The sequence below is a fragment of the Agelaius tricolor genome, unplaced genomic scaffold (assembly GCF_023055355.1).
Source record: "Agelaius tricolor isolate 1412-34295 unplaced genomic scaffold, bAgeTri1.0.p SCAF_1, whole genome shotgun sequence".
Taxonomy (NCBI): domain Eukaryota; kingdom Metazoa; phylum Chordata; class Aves; order Passeriformes; family Icteridae; genus Agelaius; species Agelaius tricolor.
In genome coordinates, this window is record NW_027269261.1 from 111,464,491 (window position 1) to 111,485,967 (window position 21,477).

Genomic DNA, 21,477 nt, shown 5'->3' on the forward strand with positions numbered 1-21,477 from the left:
TGAGGGAGTTGGGATTATTCAGGCTGGAGAAGAGAAGCTTTGGGATGATCTAATTGTGGCCTTCCAGTACTTATAGTGAGTCAACAAAAAAGACTGAGAAAGAATATTTACAAGAGCATGGATGGACAAGAAAAGTGGGAATAGATTCAAATTGAAATAAAGTAAGTTTAGATTGGATATTAGGAAGAAATTCTTCTTTGTGAGGGTAGGGAGGCTGTGGCACAGGGTGCCCAGAGAAGCTGTGGCTGCCCCTGAATCCCTGGAAATGTCCAAGGCCAGGTTGGATGGGACTTGGAGCAGCCTGGGATAGTGGATGGTGTCCCTGCCCATGGCAGGGGGTGGAACAAGATGATCTTTAAGGTCTCTTCCAACCCAAAGTGTTCTGTGATTCTTCCAGAAGATGCTGGAAAATTTCTGGGTGGTGTATTGTAAGAATAAAACCCAAAGACTGACTCAGATTTGTGGGCATCACCAAAACAGGAATGATAAATAAGAATGGAACAGTCCCTTTGGGAGAATATGAAGGATGTCTGAGCTTGGAGGAGAGGTCCCAGATAAGGAATAGATTCATAGAATGGTTTGTGTTAGAAGGGACTTTCAAGATCAGCTCGTTCGAACCACCTGCCATGAGCAGGGAAGCCTTTCCCTATCCCAGGTTGCCCCCAGCTTCATCCAGCCTGGCCTTGAATATTTCCAGGGATGGGGCAGCCACAGCTTCTCTGGGCAGCCTGTGCCAGTTTTGGTTCCCTGGTGCTGTAAACTCACACCCTGGACACCATTTTCTGTGGGACTCATCTCTACACTTACATATTACACATAACTCCAGGCTCACTGGCATTTCACAAGAACAGGCAGACTGAACCACCAGGACCAAGCACATGGGTTGAGAGACAATCCCTTTCCTCCCCTTCCTCCCTCCTTTGGTCACTCTTTGTCTTCATCAAAAGCATTTAGAGAGTCCTAATTACCAAACCTCCTACAACGCCCTGGCCTTTGTACCCATATATCACTGTCAGACCTCAAAGATTCCTGAAGGCCACAAAAATCCTTTCAGAATTTTAAAAACAGGTGCTGAAAGGACTATTTGAATTTATTTGACCCATCCTCTACCTGCTCAGGAAAAGATAGCTCTATCTGATTATCTAAGGATGTTACCACTGATGAGGACTCTGCAACTCACTCAGGCAAGCTATGCCCATGTTTCTCTGTCTTTATTCCAACATTTCCTCCCAACACATAAAATTATCCTGATGATACTTCAGACCACTATTTCTGACTCTACAGACTTTGAGAGCAATTTATTTCTCTCCAATCCCCAGCAGTCTCATGTTTTTGTTCCAAAACCTCTCTTCCACTTTTTCTCAAGAGCAGGCCACCCAGCTTTTCCAGTCATTTCTCGTATCTCCTATTTTCCACATGCCTAATAATTCTTTTGACATTTAACTCTCAAGTTCCTAAATAAATCCATGAGTGGTGAGACCATCAGGTATTCAGGTTTCATGGACCACCAATGCTTTATGAATCACAGTTTAAGAAACACTACATTGAAACAGAAGCCTCATACTGTCAATGATAAAAAAACCTTTTGCTTGTGTTGCAGACAATGTTTATATACATTAAGGGAGAGAGGTGGGTTTCAAATCCATAACTAGAATCCTAAATAAAGGTGATGTAGTGTTTTGGGGGTACTGAGCCTCCAGGGAAGCAAACAGGCTCTCCAAGGTCTCACAAACTCTAAAAATGGTGGCATTTTTAAAAATAGCTCCTTAAATACACGAGTTGAGTATGGAAAATGAAAAACCTGCTCTTTTATCCTCAAGGATTAAGAATAAAAGGGGAAGCCAAGAATTTCTGATAGCAACAGTAGGCACAAACTATTTGTTGGCACATCTTCAAAAAGGATTGCTATCCTAAGGGGCAAGGTTATCTCCCATTGTCAGGGACCTGACTTCATAATCACTTTTTCCAAAATTCATTTGGATAATCATTCCTAATAGATATGTATACATATTTTACGTTTTATGCAGCTGAGCATCAGTGCATGACTGTTTGAAAGAACCTGAGGAATTTAGAAAAGAAGCAGAAAGGGTGGCACAAAAAAGCTGAACTCCATTTACAGCAATAAATGTGCAAAATGGTTGGGTTTGCCCAAGGTTTTTTTGGCTTCATCAGGAGAAAAGAATTTTATACTCTTGTTTGATGGGAACAAGGAAATAGGGTTTGATAGGCTTATACAATTGTACATATACATATATTTAATCTGTGTGTGTGTATATACATTGCTCTATGCTGATCACATGGAAAATGAACAATGCCACTCATCCCACACATCCTGGATTCAGAATTAAGGAAAAAGCAACCCTAAGAAAGGCAAATAGTCTTTTATTAAAGTCTGAAACACTGTGAGAGAAAGCAATTTAGAGTATTTCAAAATGGACATGAGGCATGGCCACCTCAGCCCCACTGCTGACCTTGTTGCTACATCCCCAACTGTGCCCAGTTCCTCTCTGATTTACCAAGAGAAATCATATAGAGGAGTGGTTTTCCTTGGCAGAGCTGTCCCCTAAGGAAGTCTCATGGTGGCATCCAGATCACAGAATCACAGATTGGCTTGTGCTGGAAGACACCAAGAAGTTCATGTTGTTCCACCCCTGCCATGGGCAGGGACACCTTCCACTATCCCAGGTTGCTCCAAGCCCTGTCCAATCTGGCCTTGGACACTTCCAGGGATCCAGGGGCAGCCACAGCTTCTCTGGGCACCCTGTGCCAGGGCCTCAGCACCTTCACAGAGAAGAATTTTTTCCACACCTCTAATTTAAACCTGTCCTCTGTCAGTTTAAAGCCATTCCTTGCTCTGTCTTCCTTCCCAACTGGTGGATTCTCTCCCCACAAAATTGTCCCTCACTCTGCTGTGCTGAAATTGGCAGAGCTGATTCCTTAATTCAGTGTGTTCCACCATCTTACCCCGATGAGCCACCACATAGACATCAAAGATATAAAAATAACTTAATTTCCCTTTGGATTACTTTAAACTTTGTTCTCCCATGAGCATTACGAAAATCCTCCCAACTTTATTCTCTGCTTTGGTCTCAACTTAATTAAAGTCTGCTGAAATCTTTACCAGAGATGTGTTTTCAGGAAAATTAAGGATTACAAGCATTTTCTGATCATATTAGGTTTGGTTTTTATGAAAGAATAGCTTGGTAAGAGCTCTTTTAATGCCCTCCATTGCTACTTCCAACCCATTTTGCATGGGCCATTTATTGCAGAAAAAGCAAATTTCTATTTGTGAACAGCAACAGCAAAAAAGCTCCAGAGAAAAACAATGCTGATATTGCATTGTTTCATTCCTTGCAGATCTACCAAACCTGCATTTTCTTCTCAGACATCTTTAATTACTGACTATGATTATGCATAGCTAGTGTGGCTAATCATATTCCTTGGAATAATAAATATTTATGGTGCAACATCTTCACCCAACTTTAGCCCTAACTTATACTGTCAGCCTGTGTCTCAAAATTCTATGCTTTCCCAACTATTATTTGAGATTTTTATTCAATAATTAAAAGTACCAGAAGAAAGAAAATTGTACAAAAAATCTTCGACCCATAACCCAAGTTATTGTTTTTACCTACATCTGACATTTTATCATATTTCTGATGAACTTAGCAAACTTCTGTATATTAATTTATGACTTTTAACTTCAATGTTACAATTCAAAGAGTTTTTGACAATAGTTTTTAAAAAAATTGAGTGTTAAATGTCTCTATAACTTGCTTCAGAACAGCATTTACAAATTAAACACTTTCCTCTTTATGATTTAGAAAATGTACTGATTACCTCTAGAGAGTAAGCAAGACTACTGAGCAATTTCATAGCTTTAGATTTCTCCAGATTGAAAATGACAAAGGAAAATATAATCTCAGTGATTTGCTGGTCAGATAAAAAGTTTTGTTGTCCACAACACACTGGTCCTCTCACCAACAGATTAACACAAAAGCTGAGTCAATAAAAAAAATTCTCTGGGTTTTTGTAAGAATAATTGAAAAAAAACCCCAAACCAACTGCAATTTTTTGTTTGTTTCTTTATAACTGTAGCCAGAATTTAAATGTTCAGTGATGTCCCAAAATATAGTCCAGGAATATTTTTTTTAGTAAAAAGTGCTATGTAAAATGCACTTTGGGTTTATTCTAGTCCATGCAACCATAAAGTTCCACCTGCTTTAACAGGATGGGGTGTTTTTAGATTCAGAGTCTGGCTGTCAGGGATCTGGAAGGCAAATTTTTAATTCAATGACTGACCTTGGGCGAGTCACAAATTCTCTCCTCTTCCTGGAAAACTAGTGTCAAAATAAATACCCATCCCACAGAGGTATTATGGACCTAAATTTCACTGATTCTTCTACTGTATCCAAAGAATTTACAAGGAGTCATCAGGTTGTAAAGGAGAAAATAAATTCAATTATTCACATAAAATGTAAGGAGCACATGTTTACAAGAGAAATAAAAATTTTCAGGAATATACATCAGATAGTCCAGGGCTTCATCATCCCCCAGTAAATCAGAATCAGACAGGACTGAAGGAAGGATTGAAGTTGGTGAAAAGGCTGGGGAACCTCACCTATGGGGAAAGGCTGAAGGATTAGGTGTGTTCTCCCTGGAGTAGACAAGACTCAGGAGAGAATCCTATCACAATATTCTGGTACTTACAGGGAAGCTACAAGGAGGATGAGACTCTTTCTTCTCAAGGAGACACATGGGGAAGTCAATGGGCTGCAGGTACTGCTTGCACCAGGAAAGGTCTCATCTCAATATAAGAAATAAGTTTTTGTCACAGTGGTAGCAATCATGGGTGTTGTAGTTGTCCCATCCCTGCAAGTGTCCACGGCCAGGTTGGACAGGGCTTGGAGCAAGCTGTGATGGTGGAAGGTGTCCATGCCCATGGCGGGAGGATGGAACAAGGTGATCTTTAAGGTCCCTTCCAAGCCAAACCATTCTGTGATTTATTGGAACAACCTCCTCAGGGACATGGTGGAGTCTCCATCACATCCTCATTTTGAAGTTTTCAAAATGCAGTTGGACAGGGTGCCACATAATGTTCCTTTCCCACAGAAGGGTGGACCGGATGAGCTTTTGAGTCCATTTCCAACCTGATCTGCTTTATGATTTTGTGATTATTCAGTCCAAATTGCCTTAAGTTATGCCTAGAATATATCTGTCAGCAGGAAGAAAATATAAGTCTGCAGGCTCAAGACTAAAACTTGAAAGCCTTGGTTTCATCTCCCCGTTTCTGTGTATTACCCATGCAATGAGTCAATCTCTCTTTGCTCAGTGGAGGGGACATTAGTGAACTCCAGTGGAAATTGATCCTGCCCATGACAAGAGATGGAATCCGATGACCTTTGAGGTCCTTTCCAACCCAAAACATTCCAAAATTCTATGACAACGCTGGAGACAACAGAAGTGGAGATAGCTGGATCTTCTACCAATTTCAGGTCCTCAGCTACATTTCCACCAAGGGAAGACAATGAACTTCGATGGCTCTGGGAGTCATCTCAGATTACAGATTTAGGAACTGTGATAACAGTCTTATGAACACTGCAAAAGCCAGCAACTGGCTGATCCTTTAACTACACAAGGATGGTTGAATCAGCTGCCCTTCGTGGAGCTGGGGTTTTAACCTGGACATAGGAATCAGCTGAATACACAAACTGTTCACTTGTCCTAAATTCCCCAACAAGAAACTCCTGTTTATAGCTAATTCTGCTGTACAGCTTATGATTCTGGTATTTCCTCTATCATGGAACCATTTAGTGCTCCAGGCCTGTCCCCAAGCTCTTTTGCAAGAGCCTTGCTCTAGACATGAGTTTTAGGAGAAAAACATTTTGTCATCCAAAAATGGCAGCTCAAAGAGATTTAAATAATTACAAATTCATGTTAAACTCATTAAATTGTTTTGGATAATTCAAAAAATGGTACTTTGAAAGTTCCTCATAAATTATTTAGGGAGGAGGGTGTTGGAAAACATTTAATTTTAAACTTTTGCAGCATTATATTTAAAAGACAAAAAAAAGATTAAAAAGGACTCTCACATTAAAAAGTAATTATGCTTTGTTGGACTCAAACCCACTTTTGTTGTTACTCCTTTTTTCTTGCAGTAGAAATAATAATAGCAACAAAAATCTTGGATCTGTTCCCTCCTGTTTTATTCTTTTTTTCTAAATTTCTGCGGTTTATCCAGAAAACTAAAATTTCATTTTGAAGTGAACAATTCTGCTTCTTCAGAGAGTCACAATAAAAACCTTGGTTTATGAACAAAGAGCAAACTCAGTGGGTAAAAGTTTGGGAAAACAAATGGGGAAAAATGTGGGTATAGAAATAATAAATTTCACAAATTCTGTATCAATTATATCTTCAATAAAAGACACCATGTGAATCCAGGAACACCAATATAATTCTGAATGATCCCTTGTGCCCCAGTTATGGCTTTCACAACCTCTTCCCTGTGATATTCCTTATTTTTATAAAACATTTCCATGGTTTTTTTTGTCCCTGAAGTCTACTGAGTGTTTTGGTTTGCTCCCCACAGAGTAATCAGAGTATCTGAAAATGGCTGAGGGACAGCAATTTCAATCTGGTTGGCCAAACTGGAAGCTTGAAGTGAACATAAATATTTATGTTTATCACAGAATCACACAATCACAGACTGGTTTGGGTTGGAAGGGATCTGAAAGATCATCCCATTCCAACGCCCCTTCCAAGCCATTCCATGATTCTATAATTCTGTGACAACACCACCATCTTCACAGGCCTTGAAGCATTGTCACACCAAAGGGGAATCTGTCCCTACAGAATCATTAAGTCTTGAAAAGGCTTCCAAGGTCATCAAGCCCATGATGAATGAGTGAATGCCACCATGCCCACTAAACCATAACACAAAGGGTCACATCTTGGTTTTCTTTCTTCTTTCTTTCTTTCATCATTTCTTTTTAATGATTCCAGGGATGGTGGCCTCACCCCTGTCCTGGGAAGCCTGTTTTAATGTCTGGCCATCCTTTCTGGAAAGAAATTTTTCATAATATCCAACCTGAATTTTCCCTGGTGCAACTTGAGGGTATTTCCCCCTGACTTATCACTAATTTCTTGGGAGAAGAGGCCAATCCTTCTTTTCAGGGAGTTGTAGAGAGTCCCCCTGAGCCTTCTTTTCTCCAGATAAGGAACCTCAGCTCCCACAGCTGCTCCTCATGGGATTTATATTCCAGACCCTTCCCCAGCTCCTTTCCCTTCTGGGGACCCACTCCAGCCCCTCAATGTCTTTCTTGCAGTGAAGAGCTCAAAACTGAACATGGGACTCGAGGTTTGGCCTCATCACTGCCCAGCACAGGAAGGATGATAATTGCTCTGGTCCTGCTGCAGGAGATGAGTGGGAGCAGGAAAGTTGAGCTTCTTCTCCAGTTTGTCTATCCTGGGAGCCTGCATTGCACTGTGAAAAATACTCAGTGCTGCAGCTTTCCAGAAAGAGAAGATGACCATGAATTCACCTTATCATCAAGTTGTGCCATTTCAAATGTCAGCCACAAAAGGAACCATAGGTCAGAATGGGAAATGCAGAGGAATTTAACACACATTTGTGAAGGGAAGGGGAAAAAAAATCCCCATTCAGATTTGGGCAGCAAAAAGAGAACACAGCAATTTTGTCATAGCTTCAGAGGCAGGCAACATTTATCATATGCTGTTACCTCCATTTCACAAGGAGATAAACCCTAGGGAGTAAAGGTTGTGCCCTCAGCGCACTTTAGATGGTAGGGATTCCTCTTATACCTAGGACTGTGTGCTAGGATGTGCTAAAAATGGTGGGAATCTGAATAAAATCCAGGTTTTGTATGCAAATGTATTCATTAATATGCAGGTGCTAAGTGGTAATAGTACCAGAGCATTAGTGCTTGGATGTGATTCATAATTAGGGTAGAAAAGGTACAATAAAAATCAGTGATTGCATCTAGACAACACATAAATCAACCCTGTAAGCAGCCAGCTAGAGCGGGATCCTTAGAGGAAAAGCCTTGCACATTTTGTTTAAAGATTAAAGTTCTTCTTGTGTTTAATCAGTTTTAGAGTGTGAAGGAAAACAGGATTAATTACAGTCCCTCCCATCAGTCTCCCGTACCAGCAGAGTTACAAACGATGCATCTCTACAGCAAAATGGCCACCATCAGCAGCAGGCACAGGGAATGCTAATTGTAATTAAAGAGTTTATTTGGAATCAGAGAGCTGAGTTTTAATCAGGATGAGAATGGAGCCTTGCTGTGGGAGCCTTCAGAAAGTGGTTACTGAGCAGAATGGGCCTTTTTTAAACAGAGAGGGGTCGTCAAACTTCTGGAGTGGGTTTTCAGCTTGATTATCTCCTCAGTGGGATGCAGATGAAAATCTTTGCAGGGCCAATTATTGGTATTATTTTGAAGTTTTGTGGTGTTTTTATGGCGTGGGCTCCTCAATGCTCTCAGAGGACTTTGCAAAGGGCAGGTAGAATCACCAATCATGGAATGGTTTGGGTTGAAAGGGACCTCAAGGATCATCTCATTTCACCCCCTGCCATGGGCAGGGACACCTTTTACTATCTCAGGTTGCTCCAAGCCCTGTCCAACCTGGCCTTGGACACTTCCAGGGATCAAGGGATAGCCACAGCTTCTCTGTGAAACCTGTGCCAGGGCCTCAGCACCCTCACAGGGAAGAACTTTTCTACCACCCAGTCTAGTGAGTCAGACCCTAGAGAGGCTAAGGATGCGGGGTGAAATGATACTGCAAGAAGGCAGAGTGGCACTGGTGGGCACAGAGCTGCACAGCACAATTCCCTACATCCTGCCTGGAAAGGAATCACACAGACTGGGACTACCATGACCTCAGCCTCAGCTGCAGATCTCAGTGGAAGTCACATCTCATGGTTCAAGTTTCTGCATGATTTTGCAAACACTCCCTCCAGCACAGGCACTTACCAGCTTCTGAGTAGAACTGTGTCCATTCAAACTCTGACTTGGGGAAAACAGAGACAGGTGGCTCCAGATGCAGGACACCTCCATCCAAATCCTTGAAAAGGGCTTTCCTTGAGCCTTTGCATCTCTTTTCAGGGAGCATGGTGTCTTCAGAGGTTTGTACACTGGGTAGTAGGAAAGGTAACATTATTATTAGTGGCTTGGAACAGCCAGAAAAGCCTATAAATTTCTATGTAAGTCATTAACTACTGGCTGCCACAGAGGAAGGTTCCTGTAACAAAACAGGGGTGTTGAGAGAAACTCATCTCACTGAGACAAATATAAGAGTTGAGATTAATAATGTCCTAAACAAGGATCTATATTGACTATAGAAGGAGGTCAGTGTGTTTAAATAACATGCCTAATTTTTGAAACACTAGCATGTAGTGAGCTGAATTGCAGATTGACTAAAGGTTCAACACAGCTTAAAGGAACTGGTGAACAGAGCATCTCACACCCATGGCAGAATTCAATACAATAAAAAGACTTGTACTCCAGCAAAGTCCTTGGAGATATTTTCAGATTACTACACATTAAACCTTGAAGAAAATGCAGAATTATTTGGTCTCAGGCTGAGAAAAACCAATTTCTGGTACCCTGAATGGGGCAAATAGTTATAGGCAGAGACTTGCAGTAAGGGCAGAGGAATAAAAAGGCCAATTCCCCCAGTCAACCAAGCTCAAAAGAGGCAGAGAACAAAGACTCCTCTGATCCTGACAGTTCAGTTCTTGACCATCTCTCATCACATCAGCATTTCTGCTGGTTAGGTCTACCAGTAGGACAAGCAAAGTTCTTCATGGATTTGCTATATTCTCTGATATTTCTATTTCCTTTCTTGCTCCAAGGCAATGCTCATCTTCTCTTTGACAGGACAAATCCATCAAGATATCCCTTCAGGATGCTGAAGCAGAGGAATGCAGCCACATCCTGGATCAAGCTCAGCAGCTGCAAAGGTGGATTAAATGCATGCATGCAGATATTGCATGAGGAGCACAAGGAGATGTAACCACCCTCAGAGGCTCAGCAGCCTCCCAAGGAAGCATTCAGTGATCCACGTGGATTCCTCACATTTGAAAACCACCAGCTCTTTCAGCAGGTCCCTACCAGCAGAATATTGTGGGATGGATACAAGAGTGAAACATAATGGGAGCTGACAAGCTGGACAGGGCTCAGAAATCTACACGCAAACTAATGCCCAGAGCAAAAAGCAAAAATATAGAATAAAATAAGAAATTCTGGCAGAAGGCTGGAGGGGCTCTAAACATAGCAGTGCGGGACACCTCCAATTATTTTTGACTGGCAAGTGGAGTCCATGCTGGAATTTTTTTTTGCTACTTCAAGGCTTTCCTGACATAGCCTCTGCATCATGTTCAGTGACTGCAATAAATAAATAGGCATGTGGTTTCCATTGGATGTGGTATGTCTAAACCACTGCAACCAGCAGTGACTAAAGGTTACAGATGAAGTTCTCCCCTCCCTCCTCAACACTCACAGATGATATTCTCCCTGGGCAGGAGCAGTTCTGGCAATCATTTGACATCTCACAGCCTGCCTGGTACTGATCAACATTTCTGATGTGATCTCGCAGGCACAAATCAAGCCACGCTTCCCCGACCAAAAGGACATTCCCTGTCTCAGGGTTTTTTTCCTGGAGGTCCTGACATTTTCTGAAGCCTGAGGCTGAGAAGTCAGAGATGCTCAGGATGGGGGTTTAGGAAATGGGATATGTGAGGCTTGTTTTGCTACACAAATGTCAGGAAAAGAAGAAATCCAAGAGGATTCATCCGGAGATGCACCTTGATGGAATTCAAAACTCAAATTAAAAAAGATTGCCCTAAACTAAATTTGATGGTGTTTTTCCATTTTTTTTTCTCTGTATTTGAGTTTTTCTGTGCATGTTTGCTTGATGTCAGAGCTTCTTCATTTTTGTCAGACAGGAGCAATACAAAAGCAGATATGAGGGGAGGATAGTTCCAAAGCTGTAGGTGTTTTTTTGTTTTTTTTTTTTTTTTTTTTTTTTTTTTGTTTGTTTTTTTTTTTTTTTTTTAAGATAGCTCAGAATGAAGCATTTTACCTCGTTGGATGAAAGTAGAACTTGTCCTTCTCACTGACATGTAACATCCTTGATGTCTCTGCTGTGATGAGAGGCATGATGCCTAAATGATCAGCATTTGACATGATACAGACATCCCTGTCTTCACTGTAGCAGCTCTGTGTAAAACCAGTAAAGGTGACTTCTGCCGGGGATTAAGAGAAGATCAAGCAAGGAAAAATGGTTAAAAGAATGCCATAACTAGAGATAAGAAATTTGGTTTTTTTCATGTGATGTTTTCCATATTAACATGCCCCCCATATATATCAGTGCAAATTATTTTTAAATCAGACTAATAGTATTGTTCATGGATCTTCACGTGTCTTTAGAATACTCTGTAGCTAATTTATATCCTGAGTTGATACAAACCAAGTCACACCATAGGAAATGATATTGCAGAAACTGAGAGAGAAAACAAAAAGAAAGAATATGTAATATGTTTTCATTTGAATGAGTAAGAACCAGTTAAATAACAACCTGCCTTGGATGATTTTTCTACTTGCCAGAGATTAATATAAAACAAGCAGGGTGTGATGACACATACTTGGCTCTGTCACTCAACTCTTATGCAGCTCCAAAATCCATATTGTGCCATGAATTTTTTGTGAGACTCTGTGCAAGTCTATTTGTCTTCTTCGATCTCTCTTACTCCTCAGTAAAAAGGGGATAATGAATTTTCTTGCAAAAGTAAAGAGCAGTGAGGAGTAAAGACATGAAAAGCAATCAGGTATTTAGATCCCACCATTGCAATCAGCTATCAGGGCTCTGCTATATTCAAATATTGCTCTGGGGACTGAAAAATTCATTTGAAACAAAGATCCAAGATACCTAACAGACTTCTATTCCTCAAGTGCAAGCTCTTATACCAATAAAGGTCATAACTGCTTCTGTGAGTTGTAGTTCTTATGTTCTGTGACAATTCTATCCAAAGTGTGATATTCATTTCTCAGATTTGGTATCTTTATTTAGGTAGAAGCAGCTGTGGGTCAGAGAGATGAATCAATTGGAAAAGTAACACAGAAGGAAGGTATGTGTGAGGTAGAATCTATGAGTTAGCATGAGACATTATTATCATGGAATCACAGAATCCAAGAATGGTTTGAATTGGAAAGGACCTTAAATATCATCTCATTCCACTCCTCTGCTATGGGCAGGGACATCTTCCACCATCCCAGGCTGATTCAAGCCCCATCCAACCCAACCCTGAATATCTCCAGGCATGGGGCAGCCACAGCTTCTAGGGGCAACAATTATCCTGCAGTAGATTCAGGAAGCAAAAAATATCAAATAATATGTTTTTCTTAATTAAACTGTATCAAGTTGTAGAAGAATTGTGCTATCAATTTCACTGAGACTCTGATTTCTCCAACAGTCCATCTGTGGGAGGCTAAAACCTCATTTGGAAAAAATGAAATGAGTAAAGAAAAGCAGTGACAGAACAGTCTGGCCAGTGGAGGCAGAAGACCAACCTTTCAGCTTCATGATTCCCAGGGCTTTTGGACAATGCCCAGTTTTGTGCCAGGGATGCTCTGGCCTTTGGCTGGGAGCGGTGCTAAACGTGGGCCATAAAATCCCAACATGGCCTCTTAGAGGGTAACGTGGGGGTCGGTCCTGGGCTGTTGGATCAGCTGAGTGAGGCTGGATCCTGTCTCTGAGGCAGTCAAAAGTTGAGCTTGTTGCAACAATGATGGAGTTTTTAAGTTCTATGAATTTTTTCCCTGTGTAGCATTGCTCAGTGTAGGCACAGTGCACCATTGCCAGGAGTCCCACAGTGTTGTCCACCAGCACCACATTTTCCACAATAACGCTGCCTCCAAGGTGGAGCATGACACCATAGTCATAATTCTTAAAGGATAGAAAACCTGTGATTCTAGTGCAGGTCTGATGTCCATCTTCCTGGTACAGGTGAACGCCGTGGAGACTCGAATGGGCCACATTTCCACTGCAACATTCTCCAGCTAGTGAGCACTCCTGGCCCCTGACATGGAAGCCAATCCTCTCGGATCCTGCCACAGCATTGCCATGAAGGGAGACACTGGTGGCCAGGTTCACCTTGATGCCAGCAACCCAGTTTAATGAACCTGCTGGCTGCCTGCTCAGAATAACAAGGCTCCTGATGAGAGAGTGATTTTTCCCTTCCAAATCGATGCCAGGTCCAGTGGTGTTGAACACCACATTATCATGCAACAGGATCCCACTGCTCTCGACTGCTTTAATGCCAGCTCCACAGCTGCCACTAATGCTGGATGACACCACTGAGGACCCCTGGGATACATTCCTGAATTCAATGGCAGAAAGCTGAGGAGGCCCAAAATTAAAAAATTGAACATTTAAGAGTTGAAGAGCACCTGCAATGAGAGAAATTGAGTGAAATGAACATTTGTATTACATAAGAACAGGTAAGGACAACCACGTTAACAACAGTCAGATGTATAACAGCAGGTACTTTGTCAGTGTATTGTTGTGATGGGTATTTGTTAATAAATATATACAAACACACAGTAAAACCTTACAAAGCACACAGCACCCCTTCCTAAAATATCTTCCATATTTATGAGTTTTTAGTGGCGCTCATGTTTCGTACTTGCTGACAGTCAGTTTGTTCTGACTTTCATGTGAATGGATTCACATGTTGCTGCACCTCTTTCTTGGGCAAAACCAGTGTTCTTGCTGAGGACAGGTGAATCTCAGCTACCTTCAAACTCCATCCCAGTGGAGTCTGTGAAGTGTCCCACCAGCATCCTCCCAGCACAAGCCACATCCGACTGGATCTGCACGTTCCGTGTGAGGAGCCCAACCTCCGTGGCCAAAGGGATGGTTCTTCCATCTCCTGTGTCATGGGGACGCCCTGGGGAGTTTCAAGAAAGCAAATGTGATAAGTGTCTATCATAGCTATTAGCCAGTGCTTTGAGGGACACAAATCCTGACAGCTCCTCTGCAGAATCTGCACTGACATTCAGGTGTGTTTCACCCCCAGCACAATCTGCGTGCGTCGACACAAAACCAGAAAGGCCACCTGCCCATCAAATATTCACTGTGTGCTTATATTTTACCAAGACATCTTGTTTTTTAGAACAAGAAGGTGCTAAACCTTTCCCCTGAGGTGTGCAGGTGCCAAAGCAATGAACAGGTTCACACTTCATTTTTTCCAAGCTCTGTGTGCTGGAGTTACTCTTCAGCACACTGCAGAGTTGATCTCCATGAATTTTCCTCAGGATCAGACTAATGTCAATGCCAAAACCCTTTTTGCTACAGAGTCTTGCTTGTGTGTGCTTTCTAAGAGGATTTTAAAACATTTTTTTCAGTGCCTTTCTGAAGGAGACTTTTGCTCAAGTTTATGCAGCTGTCTAGCTTGGATTAATCTCAGGTGATTTTAGACACGTGCAGATGTGATTTAGTTATCCAGACTGGTTTTATGCATGGCAGAGAGCAACAGGCAAATCTCAAGTGCAATTTCTTGTGTATTTTATATACCTGCTTTAGGGGCAGATAAAATACAAGTGAGAAGTATGTATTGCATGTATTTTTCTGCTTTAATTATCCAGGGAGCTGAGAGTGACTGGTTCATGTGGGAACATTTCCTGAAAGTATCTACATTTGCCAAGGTGAAACTTGGTATTTCCCCATTAATTTTTCCATCAGTACTTTTTTTTTTCAGCTGTATCTAACAACTGCTGCATTACTCAATTTCCCCTCATGATACATTAATTGTATCTACATCAGCTAAAAAGAAAGGCCTAAAATGCATAAACTACTGGAAATAAAGTTGAGATGTTCTATGCATTGACCTGCACATTTTGTTTGAAAAATGCAATTGTCATAAAAAACCGTGCCATGCAGGCTACTGTTAATTAACACTGTGGATAATTGCAGAACAGAGCTCAGTTCCAAGAGAAGCTTTGATTACTGGCTCAGACATTTAAACATTCACCATTTAAAACATGATATTTCTGGATCTTTTTATCCATTACACTAATTTCTGGGCCTACTGGCTGGAATAAAGATCAAATTTAAAAAATATTGATGTGCACAAGAAAAATCCTTAGTTTGAAGGTTCAGAATTTGACCTGTTAATGAAATTCTTTTGCTTTTGTTAAATAGATGGTAATAAATTTACTATATAGGCTGAAATAAAAGTAAATATGTATTAACACTGCATCCACTTTTCCACAAAAATATAGATCCCATGCAGTCTACACAGAAAATAGCAGATTTTATGTTTATTTAGATATTAATTTATAAATACATTGTTTTCATACCATGGAATTGATAAAATTTTGTATTTTAAACTTTATGAATATGATTATTTTTGAATTTGAACAAAAGGATGGGGTTTAATTATTTTTCAGGGTTTTGACATACCATAGAAATTGTAGAAAGGGCCTAAAATCCTACATTTCTTTTTTCCTTTAAAGAGGAAAAATTACTTTCTCTGTCTGTGAACCATCTCAACTTGAAACACCAGAAAGTTTTCCCAAACAATTCAGCAGTGAATTGATTATATTCACAGAAATTCATGTTAGAATCAGCAAGCTAAAAAAGTATATGGTGAAAGAAATGGAGACACCAGAAGGAAGTAGAATTGATCCTGTTGAGATATGAAATGGAAAGTCAATACTTCAGAAGAAAACTCTCAAAAAAAGGAAAGAAAAATTCCTTACCAATGTGTCTGTGCAGAAGATGTTGATGAATTCTTATATTATGGCCATGGACTTCTTTAAGTGTAACTACTTCAGCTTGGTGGGCTTCATAGGAGGAAGAGCTGATCACAATATCCCCACCTTGATCCCAATCTACTTCATCCTCCACAAAAATCCTGTAACACCATGATATAAACTTAATGTCATTACACTTACAAGAGTTAGGCTCACAAATTTCATTAAAAACGAACAGTTTTGCTCAGGGAGATCTGAAAAGAAAAAAAAAAAGAAAAAAACTCCACAGGCTATGCTGTAGGAAAAGCCCCTTTAGGGCTTTTTGCAAAAACAGATGTCTGAAATATGTGGGAGGAAATTAATCCTGAAGCATCTACTTCACACCATTGATTAACAACATATACCGTTCCAGCACGGCATTTCAGAGCTCAAGCTGCCTCCAAAAGACATATCAGACCATTTTTGGTGCCAGGAATATTCTGCAGAGCTGAAAGTCAGCTTTGGATTTAGACAACAACCATGTGCAGGGTCATGGGCTGTCTGCACTTGGCATCTAAGCTTCCACCAGAGCTTGTTGGTGCAGTCAGTAGTAGGTGAAAAGCAATTCACTTCTCTGGATTGGGCACTCTGAGCAGGATTTGATTCCCTAAACAAGAGCACCTCTTGCCATCTGAGATACCCCAGGGTGTCTAAAACATCAGCCAGAAGATGTGACAGGACACAGGACTGGCTCCTGAAGTGCTCCTGGAGACAAATGTGCAGCCATGGAAGGACCCCAAAAACATCTCAAAAGTGCCCAAAGACACCTCAAATGGGCCCAAACCATCTGTTTAGAACCTGAATCCTGCCCTTAGTAGCTCAACATCCTCTAGGCACCATCACTTAAAACTTTATTGAGCGTTGCACAGAGCCCTGCATTTATTTGTTTTAATCTTGAACTGAAGATCCCCTTTTACAGTCAAAGTTGCATTAGAAGTTCAGGGGATTTTTAGCTTCACATAAGGAAAATAAAAGTGCTTAGTGACAGCAAAATGCATAATGATCAATGTTCATCTCTATTTGATAAACACCTTGTCCTGTGACAGGGTGACTGCTGCTGGCCAGGTGATGATCTAAACTCCTCAGGGAATTATTGGGGAAAAAGGGCACTGAGTGAATTCAGACAATGCTTCACATGCAGGATAGAGTGACAGAAGGGCAGAGAGAAAGGAGATTCCTCAACGGATGTGGTCAAGTTTTTCCAGAGTCTCTTTTCCCAATATTTTTCAAAGATGAGTAGGTTCCAGATGAGCATGTACAGTATACAATACCTGTGAATATTCAGTAGAGAAATCCAACAATTTTTTTTTTTTTTTTTTTTTTTTTTTTTTTTTTTTTACTTTTTCTTTTTTTAGGAATCACTGCATCTCTTCTGAAATGGCAGGAAAGTCCTTCCTGTACTGATGAGCTGATTCATACTGGAAAATGATATAGAGCAGCTCCTCTCCTTCAATAAAATCCACTTCCTTTAGCTTTCATTTTCCTTCAGCTTTCATATTCCAGCACTGCTTTACCTATTTCCTGTATCCAACCACATTAACTCTTAGCTGGCTTTTGGTAGATTTTTAATAAAAAATAGGGCATTGGTTTTGGTTGGTTTTTGGTTTTTTTTTTCCCCTTTCTTTTAACAACTGAAACAACTCTTTGTGCTGTATTTAATGTGCATGCATTAACTCCAAACACTTGTATCTTAGCACTTCATGATATTTCACATAAAATATCTGGGCAGTAACCCAGACCTAGCCTGGATCCATTTCATCCAAGTGTTTAACTGGCATGCTTCACTCAGAATCTGCTCACTCTGATCTCCCTTCTCAGTCAGGGAAGGAGAAGAATTTCCAGAGGGTGATTCTAAAGTTGCAGGGTTTGGATCAGGATCAGCTACACAGCAATTCCTAAACAATTAATCTGCACTGAACACACAGCTCTGAGAGAGCTCACAACAGATGAGTTCTACTGGTGAGGTCTTTGTGCTTCCACTGCTCATCTTTGCAATCATTTCCCTAAATGCTGACACGTCTACTCTGATGGGAACTCTTCCAATGAGGCTTTGTTAGGCCTGGCTGAAAGGCAGAAACAAGGAAGGAAACAAGGAAGGAAAGAAGGAAAGAAGGAAGGAAAGAAAGAAAGAAGGAAAGAAGGAAAGAAGGTAGGAAAGAAACAAGGAAAGAAGGAAAGAAACAAGGAAGGAAGGAAGGAAACAAGGAAGGAAACAAGGAAGGAAACAAGGAAACAAGGAAGGAAACAAGGAAGGAAGGAAGGAAACAAGGAAGGAAGGAAACAAGGAAGGAAACAAGGAAGGAAACAAGGAAACAAGGAAGGAAGGAAACAAGGAAGGAAACAAGGAAGGAAGGAAGGAAGTGGCGGAAGGAAGTGGCGGAAGGAAGTGGCGGAAGGAAGTGGCGGAAGGAAGTGGCGGAAGGAAGGAAGGAAGGAAGGAAGGAAGGAAGGAAGGAAGGAAGGAAGGAAGGAAGGAAGGAAGGAAGGAAGGAAGGAAGGAAGGAAGTGGCGGAAGGAAGGAAGGAAGGAAGGAAGGAAGGAAGTGGCGGAAGGAAGTGGTGGAAGGAAGGAAGTGGCGGAAGGAAGGAAGGAAGTGGCGGAAGGAAGGAAGGAAGTGGCGGAAGGAAGTGGCGGAAGGAAGTGGCGGAAGGAAGTGGCGGAAGGAAGTGGCGGAAGGAAGTGGCGGAAGGAAGGAAGGAAGGAAGGAAGGAAGGAAGGAAGGAAGGAAGGAAGGAAGGAAGGAAGGAAGGAAGGAAGGAAGGAAGGAAGGAAGGAAGGAAGGAAGGAAGGAAGGGAATTCTCAGCTTGATTCATCCTTGGAATTTTGATTTCTTTAGAATTAAAGTTAATTTCTGTTGTAAGGGACCTTAAAAATCATCAGCTTCCCCATCATGGTGCAATTTTCTGTTACCTAGGTTGTTTTTTTCTATCTAAACAGAATTCAAACAGAGCCCATCACAAAGGGAAAGAATAATGCAACTCACAGGAATATTAAATACAACCCATAGCAACAGGAGCCAAAATTTAATATTTGAAAGCATATTTAGCCAAAATACCACCTTTCATTGCCAGGAGCAACATCAGTTCCCAGATGTGTCCAAGGCGTCTTAGGATAAGCACTATAAATTTGCACCTGTCCATAAACTCCTGGGGAAAAAAAAAAGAAAGAACAGAAGGAGGATTTCAAAGGTTAAAGAAAAAGAGGCTTGAGAAGAACTGAAGAAATGACTAAATATATGGAAATCTTTATTAAAGTATGTTTCTATATTTTATGAGAAGTGTAAGAACAGCACAAAGACTTCACTCAAAATATAAAGTGAAGGATAAATAAGTCCTCAATAAAGTAAAATGACCATTGCATGTACAGGCAAGAGAGGGGATTTTACCACAGAAGTCCCATTGACACAAATTAGAATTAAAGGAATTGCAGACAACGATATCTACCATTAAAAAAAAAAATTCTAAGTAGAAAAATTAGGTAAAAACTCCAGGAATGAAAGGTACAAAAAATTATTTGGCTATTATTAATCTTTCTGGACTATGAACTTTTTTTCCCCCTCTGGAAAAGGGATCCAAAACCAGAGGACAAATCCAAAATACTGAAACTTTTCATAGAGATGATATGTCCCAGAAGATTAAATGTTAGCTGTAAAATTTGTGTACCTTTGTTTGAGGTTTATCTGTAGAACATAGTAACAGTCTCAACAGTGGTAGATTTGGATATTAATAAAAATTAGTTTCCTATGAAAAGTGGAATTCAGGTTTCATACCAATACTCCCTGGGTGCACATTTATATCCTCCAGACGATCACAGTAAATCCCTTCAGAAGCCCGAAGAAGGAACAGCAGCTTTAAATCCCTTTCTAGGGGATGTTGCAAAGAACCTGCAATAAAGACAAAACAGCATCAAACCCACCACAAAAGCACCCATGTCTTCTGTGATGCTGAAAACGGGAGGGAAACTAGGGGGGGAATATGTGTGAATCTGATTTTAAAGAAATAACTAAATGGTTGGATTAATATTTCCTTTCTCAACCAGTTTTTGCCTTTTTGCTCCTTCACCAGTTGAAAGGTAACAGTACAGCAAGGATGAGAAAAATGGAAAGATTGAGGAAAAAAAAATTAGGGAAAAAGAAAGTGCCCGAGAGATTTTGGTGATAAATCTGCACAGTAAACTATATTCCAACTTTGCCTTCATTTCTTTCACCAGGGGTAGTTTACAGTTTCAGAGGAAAATGGCCCAGCACTAAACAGATACTAAGGAGGAAAAAGTAGGACAGTTTTTGCCCTGGAGAAATGTATGCGGAGTCCAGTAAAGGAGTTCAACGTTCCTTTAAAATTAGAGATTAAATCAATTATGCAACAGAAAACTGCAGCAGATGTAGAACTAAAATATATATATATGTATCTGTACAAAATTAGCTGGCCTGTCATGTTCTTTTAATATTTAAAAATTACTAGTTTGGAAAAGAGAGCTGATTTTGTATCCTAAAGAAACGCTTTGCTCTAAGAGCCTTTTTTTATTTAAGTGAAATCAATAAAACAATTAATTGTTCCCCACCAGTGTCTGATGGATAACTGAGGATATTTAAATTCTCAGGTAAAAGGCAAACAGTACAAGACTTGCATGTTCCCCATCTATCTCACACTAGTGAACACTTCTATTCTCTGGGGACATGGATGGAATTATTTTTCAGTGTCCATTGTCCACCCAAACCAGGTTTGATTTCCTTGTTTAAACTCCTATAACTGTGTTTTGAATAGAGGAAAAGCAGGAATTAGGTTGTTTCCAAATAGGCTTTCACAATTTCTCATGTTTTTTACTCCTGGTTACAAAGCATTTACTATTATAGTTAAGTCAGTTAAAACCATCTCATATATCCAATTCCCAGCTCAGTTTTAAAACCATTTTTAAGTAGGCATCCAGACTTAACAATCACATACAAAGGATTGGAAATGGGGATTCTATAGCATGAACTGGAAGTTCTCCCTCCTTTAAAAGATTTACATCTACATTTAGCTAAAAATCATAAATTTTAGTCCAAAAATGCACAACATATTAAGAAATTATACCTTTGTTCAAATAAATCCAAAACCACACAAATAAAAAATACAGTCAGAGTGAGAAACAAAGGTCATAATAAAACTATTTATAATGGAAAATAAAATAAAATTTAAAAGGGAAGATAATATTCACAGAAATTCTTCAATGACTGGAAACTGTAATTGGTAAATGACACAAAAGAACACAGTAGTCACCAATCAGTAGAAAAAAAATCTGCTTCTTTTAAGAATATCTAGAAGAAAAATAGGCTTCATACTTGCTTATTGCCATCAACAGTTCCATGAGTTTAAATCAATGGATTTTAGTAACTTGAATCCAAGTGCTAGCAGAGAGTTTTACAGGAAACCCGTTGGACTATTAAGGTGGACTCTTCAATAATTTTGGGATCACTCATGATGTCTGAGAGTCCTTGAAAAAAGCTAATATTGTGCCAATATTTCAAACAAAGATAAAAGTAAGAGCCCCAGGTAATTACAGGCCTGTCAACTTGACACTGATTCTGGGGGAAAAATAAATAAAAATGGAATGTCCAACTCTGAACACAATTAATAAATCATTAAAGGTGGATGATATAATTAATGCCAATCAACCTGCTTT

General features: G+C 40.2%; 1 protein-coding gene across 1 annotated transcript in view; it reads right to left on the reverse strand.

Annotated features, from left to right (window-relative positions):
* Positions 1–21,477, reverse strand: part of PKHD1 (PKHD1 ciliary IPT domain containing fibrocystin/polyductin) — a 238,727-nt gene that overhangs the window by 59,008 nt on the left and 158,242 nt on the right. Inside the window, exons 52-58 of the mRNA XM_071447449.1 lie at positions 19,586–19,699; positions 18,875–18,962; positions 15,783–15,937; positions 13,817–13,969; positions 12,591–13,469; positions 11,104–11,266; positions 8,994–9,154 (exon numbers count right to left, since the gene is read on the reverse strand). Of these exons, the coding sequence (XP_071303550.1) occupies positions 8,994–9,154; positions 11,104–11,266; positions 12,591–13,469; positions 13,817–13,969; positions 15,783–15,937; positions 18,875–18,962; positions 19,586–19,699 (1,713 nt within the window). The remainder of the gene's footprint in view (positions 1–8,993; positions 9,155–11,103; positions 11,267–12,590; positions 13,470–13,816; positions 13,970–15,782; positions 15,938–18,874; positions 18,963–19,585; positions 19,700–21,477) is intronic.